The 6,000-nt window shown below is 37.6% G+C and overlaps 1 protein-coding gene across 5 annotated transcripts in view; it reads right to left on the bottom strand.

The window, feature by feature from the left end:
- Positions 1-6,000, bottom strand: part of WIPI1 (WD repeat domain, phosphoinositide interacting 1) — a 63,445-nt gene that overhangs the window by 38,278 nt on the left and 19,167 nt on the right. For all 5 annotated transcript variants that reach the window (XM_069076569.1, XM_069076567.1, XM_069076570.1 and 2 more), the window contains one exon: positions 3,100-3,269. In XM_069076569.1, coding sequence (XP_068932670.1) covers positions 3,100-3,269 — 170 coding nt within the window. The remainder of the gene's footprint in view (positions 1-3,099; positions 3,270-6,000) is intronic.

The following is a 6,000-nucleotide window of genomic DNA, read 5'->3' as shown; positions in this document are numbered from 1 at the left end:
AGAGAGAGAGAGAGAGAGAGAGAGAGAGAGAGAGAGAGAGAGAGAGAATGAGTGTATGTGTGTGTGGTGAAGTACAGGCCTTATCTAGGGCAGGGCTAGGTGGGATGGAGAGAGGTATTTTGGAACTTAAGATGTAATAAATACACACATTTAATTAAAAAAAGAGCTCGATCACACACCAAATTAAATCCACATATATTCTGATATTTGATGACTTCAATGCAAAGATAAGAAAAAATAAGTATGTCAAGAATTATATGTAAAAGCATGGATCAGGGAAAAAGAATGAAAGAAGTCAAAGTCTTGTAGAATTAACAGAAGTGTCTTGTTGCCATGCCATGAACACTTGAATACACAATTGTTAGGTGCCAGACATGGCAGATACCAAATAATACTGCAAAAAAATGAAGTAGATTTTGATAATCAGGAAAAATATCATTATTGATATGGAAGTCTTCCCTGAATCAGCTATGTATAAGCACTCAGACTTCTTATTAGAGCAAAAAACAAAATCAGTAAAAGCAAGAAGCATTCTTCTTGCTTTTAATATATATAATAACAAAAAAATATGGCATACAATTGATTGCTTTCAGTACTTTTTTCTTTGACCTGGAAGGTATATTTTGGCTATGATATTCTTGGATGTTTTCATTTTGTTTTTTTTTTTCAGGAAGTATTATACGTTAGGCCTGTCTCACAGCAATCTCCTGGTAGTTTAGGTTCAATATTGGAAAAAAAAGAAAGAGACACTGAGAAGTCATTCAAAGGTTAACAAAAGAAAATTTACTTAGCCATAGCAAGAGAAGATATTCAACAGGGATCTGAGCAAAGCTCCAATGCCAGAATTTCCCATCATTTTTCACCACACATACATCAGATAGTACCTGAAGCTCCTCGTGGCTGCTTTGTTATTCAGGTAACCGAGAAGTGAAGTCAACAGCTTGAGCCTTTGAGCAAACAAAACCTCAACAAAGAAACTAGCCTAACTTGTATGAGGACAGGGGTTAGAATATTGCCCCTACCACAGGAGATAACTGATCAATTTTTTTCCATCATCACTTTGCCCTCTAATTCTAATAGATCTGGCAGTTTTTATTTGATTTCTTGAAATATGTCACCAAGACTTTTCATTTATTTATTTTTGGTCATGACTATCAGGTGGTCTGGTGACTCTTAAATTGCCTCTCCTTGAGATGTTTTCCAGGGTGGTCATTTTTGCATTGTCTCATTTTTACAGGTATTCTTGTAGTCTCTGTGGCCAATACATTCCTTTCTCTGAGGATCTACTTCGTGAGAAGTTAACTCTTCCTGGTTTACCTAGTGACTGTCTTTCAGTATAAGGCATTTTTTTCACTGTGTTCAGCATTTTCTTCTGTGTTTACCCACATCTCCACATTCAATTTCTGGACTAGAGATTTGTGTTTTGGTCAGACTATGGTTCTTTTCATACTCTTAGATGGTGTGGGCAGGCCCTACTTGGTCCTAGATGACATGGCTAAGATTAGATTCTAATATCTACAGAAATCCTTTGGCACTTAATCTCCTAGTGGCTCAGTTTAGGTTTGGGCCTTAGCTCCTGTTTCTGTCTCCTTCCCCTGGCAGTCTCTAACTTGGAGTTGGTTCCATCCCTGACTATGGCCCTGACCTAACCAAATGTTGCTGATTGTGTTGGTAGCAGGCCTCCAAGACCCCAGGTGTTTGATTTCCCAAGGTACTACCCTGACCCTTCATCTTCCTATGGCCCCTCTATGGCTTGGGCATGGGCTGGACACTGTCTGGCACTATTTCTGGTAGAGGCTCTGTGGTAAGTACTACTTTTGGACAAGTATGGCCCTGTCTCTTGCAATACCTTCTGTCTAGGCTCTATGAATAAAAGGTCCTGCACTGGTTGCTGTTCTGGCTCTTTTTCCCATTGAGGTTGGGGAATGGGCTGTGCTAGCCTTGATCTGACCCTGTCTTCTGCAGAGGCTTGGGTATGGGTTCCCTGGCTGGATACAGGTGTTGCCCTGTCTCTTGCTGTGGGACCTGGCTATTTGAATGACCACCCAGCCTTCTACCTACCCAGCTTGTCTCTGCTAAAAGGTTTTGTTGGATGCTGGCAGTTTTCTTGTGTAGTCCTGTACTATACGGAAAAGTTTATAGTTGTTTCTCTTTGATTTTATTTATCATTACTCCTTTTGGTGCACTTTTTTTTTAAAGCAACGGTTTCACTTTATTTATTGATTGACTGATTGCCTTTTTTGGAGGGCAATTGGGGTTAAGTGACTTGCTCAAGGTCACACAGTTAGTTTTTGTGTTAAGTGTCTGAGGCCAGATTTGAACTCAGGTCCTCCTGACTCCAGGGCTGGTGCTCTGTTCACTGAGCCACCTAGCCGCCCCCTTTTGTTGCACTTTTAGAGCTCTACTGGGGGATTTGTGAGGGAGTTTGGCTCCTATACACTTCAACATATCACAATCTTCCTATAATTCCTGTGGCATATAGTTGAAACACATCAGACCTGAACTAAACAGGGAATCATTAATGATAAATAAACAAACAGAAATGACAGCACCATTTACAATAATTTTATATATTAATTTGACTACTATAAATCTAATGGAACAAGAGAACCAAAAGGAAAGAAAGAAGGAAACAAACATTTATTATGTGCCAGGCATTCTCCTAATCACTTTACAAGCACAATATAAGGAATCCTCACAACTTTGGGAGGTAGGTGTTATTATCCACATTTTACAGATGAAGAAACTGAGGCAGATAGTGGTTAAGATAATTGATTGGGGTCATAGAGCTACTAAGTGTATGAAGTTGGATTCAACATCATGTTGTCCTGACTCTGAGACCAGTGCTCTATCCACTTAGCCATCTAGCTGAGTCTAGGCAGAAAGCCCAGAAAAACACCTTAAGTGAGCAAACATTTCACTTATTGGGAGAGTGAAAGAGAGAGAAGCCAAATGCAGCACTATTTTAGAATATAAATTCATCTTCCAGGGCAGGATAATGGATGCTTATGAGCAGTACCGTTTACTATTTTATGCAGATTTTACATGATCATTGTCATTAATTCACACTAGCCGAAAATGGGGACTTTCCTTCCTTACCTGTCGGTTCAGTCTTATGGATAGGATGTTGCTAGAATAGCTGTAGTTACAGATTTCTGTACCCTTTTTGAAATGATACACATTCATCTGCCGTGGTTTTGTGTGACTAACCACCACAACCAAGCTACTAGAGAAGAGGCGCTCTACAATGTAGACATCTGGTATTTCACCTAAATGGGGAAGAAAGAAAAATACAATTTACAAAGAGAATACTACGCAGGAGTATCAAGTTTAGGAACCCTGAGTTAATTTCTAGTTATTAACTTGAACTTCTACTCACAATACTAGTCATGACTCTAAAATAATGCTATTTCTACTACTTCTCAGAATAATTATTCCTATTTACTTTTTAAATGTTCAAAATTGTAAAGATGACTATGGGTTAGCAAATAGTGTCAGGCGCTGTGGTTAAGTCAGTCTGTTGGCATTGTCCTTTGTTTTTGAAGAGGGCCACAATGACATCACTATGTTAGAGTCAAGTTAGACTGTGTCCGACCGTGCCTGATCAGACTAAGACAAGCTTGGAAGGCTCTACCACAGGTCAGGCAAAAATAGTCCATATGAACATTTGGGGTGGATTCTCTAAATTTGCACATCTCACGTTTCTTTTGAGCTACTTCAATTTTGCTTCATGTGCTAGGCACTGTAATAAGTGATGGGGATACAAAGAAAGGAAAAAAAACTCAGTTCCTGTTCTCAAGGATCTCATGATTTAATGGAAGAGTTAAAAAAAAACAACAACTATATACAGATAAGATATAAACTGGATAAATTGTGGGTAAATCAGAAAGGAAAGAACTAGGTATCTCATTTCTATCACTGACTTTCTATGTGACCCTAGGAAAGTCATTCTATGTCTGGGCTCCCTTTTTCTACTTTAAAAAAAGGTGGCCCATACATTGGTATGCTTTATAAAGCACAGAGGTTTGGGGAAGTTTCAATTTAGTCTCTACCTTTTCCTAGGTTTTAAGACACATGGAGCTACTGAAGTACTATAGCCTCCGATTCTCTCTTGTACCTAACACTGAGAGGCATTATCAAGAGAAGTGTGGTCATATAATAGCTTAATCGATTTCCTTAGTTTCCCTAGTCTTCTAGCTTCTATTTCCAGTTTAATGTAACCTGGGTATTGGCTTTGGTCTTTAACCTCTCCCTTGATCTCCCCATAGAAGAAGGCCAAGAGTGATAAACCATTATCCAAGTTTGAGTTAAGCTTCTATTTCTATCTAAATGTAGATTTCATAGCTGCACTAATTAAGTTGAACCACAGATAATAAAACACACCACAATCTATTAATTCCCCAACTTGCCCAGTAGTAGGGGTACATAGGCTTTGAGCATTTAATACTACTTTGATACCATTTCCTTATTATCATGCCTCAATGTCTTCTTTTTTTTCCTTAATTTTTTTTTTGATAAACAAAAATTTCCTCACACTTTTCCTCCACTTCCACCCCTACTGAAGAAAAAAGAAAAACAAAATCCTTGTAACAAATATACATAGTCAAGCAAAATATTCCCAGATTGGTCATGTCCAGAAAATATCTCTCAAATTGCAACTCTGAGGTCCTTCACCTGAGAGGTGATTAGTCCTCTGGCATCATAGTGTTGGTCACTGCTTTGAGCAGTTAAACCTTTCAAAGTTGCCTGTCAACAATACTGTGTTCAACTGTATAAATAATTCTTCCTGGTTTTGCTCACTTCTCTCTGTCTGAGTCCATTTAGGTCTTCCCAGTGTCCCTTTTTATAATTTTTTATGGCACTATAGTATTCCATTATATTCATATACCATAATTTGTTCAACCACTCCCCAACTGATGGGCATCCTATTATTTCTAGTTCTTTGTCATCACAAAATGTACTATAAATATTATTACACATGGTCCTTTTTCTGCTTTCATCTTTGTGGCATAGGCCTGGAACATTTTTTCATATTCCTTAGAACACTGCCTATTATTTCCCTTTGATTATTTATCAGTTAGGGAATGGCTCTTAGGTTTTTTTTAAATAAATTTGAATCTGTTCTTTATTTTTAAAAAATTATTTATTTTTGGTTTCCAACATTCACTTTTATAAGATTTTGAGTTTTAAATTTTCTCCCCTTGCCTCCACATCCCCCTTCTCAAGACGGTGTGCAATCTGACATAGGTTATACATGTACAATTATATTAAACATATTTCTACATTAGTCGTGGTGTAAAGAAGAATTAGAACTAAAGGGAAAAATCACAAGAAAAAAGAAAAAAAAGAGAGAGATAAAATAGTGTGTGTGATCTGCATTCAGACTCCATAGTTCTTTCTCTGGATATGGACAGAATTTTTCATCATGAGTCTTTTGGAATTGTCTTAGATCCTTACATTGCTGAGAAGAGCTAAGTCTATCAAAGTTGGTCATCACACAATGTTACTGTTGCTGTGTACAGTGTTCTCTGGTTCTTCTCACTTCACTCAACATTAGTTCATGCAAGTCTTTCCAGGTTTTGTACAGTCATTGCCCAATTGATGGGCATCCCCTCAATTTCCAATTCTTGGACACCACAAAAAGAACTGCTATAAATATTTTTGTGAATGTGGGTCTGTTTCCTATTTTTTATTATCTCTTTGGGATACAGAACTAGAAGTGGTATTTCTGGGTTCAAAGGGTATACACAGTTTTATAGCCCTTCAGGCAGAGTTCCAAATTGCTATCCAGAATGGTTAGATCAGTTCACAATTCCACCAACAATGCGTTAGTGTTCCAATATTCCCACATCTCTACCATTTATCATTTTCCTGTTTTGTTATGTTAGGCAACCTGATAGGTGTGATGTTTTTAATTTGTTGTTTTGTGATTTGGAGTAATTTTCTATATTACTATAAACAGCTTTAATTTCTTCCTCTGAAAACTGTCTGTTCATATCC

Source organism: Petaurus breviceps, unplaced genomic scaffold (genome assembly GCF_028583685.1).
Source record: "Petaurus breviceps papuanus isolate PSGF00001 unplaced genomic scaffold, PetGlider_PUasm1.0 90925, whole genome shotgun sequence".
NCBI lineage: Eukaryota > Metazoa > Chordata > Mammalia > Diprotodontia > Petauridae > Petaurus > Petaurus breviceps.
This window is presented reverse-complemented; position numbering and strand designations above follow the sequence as displayed.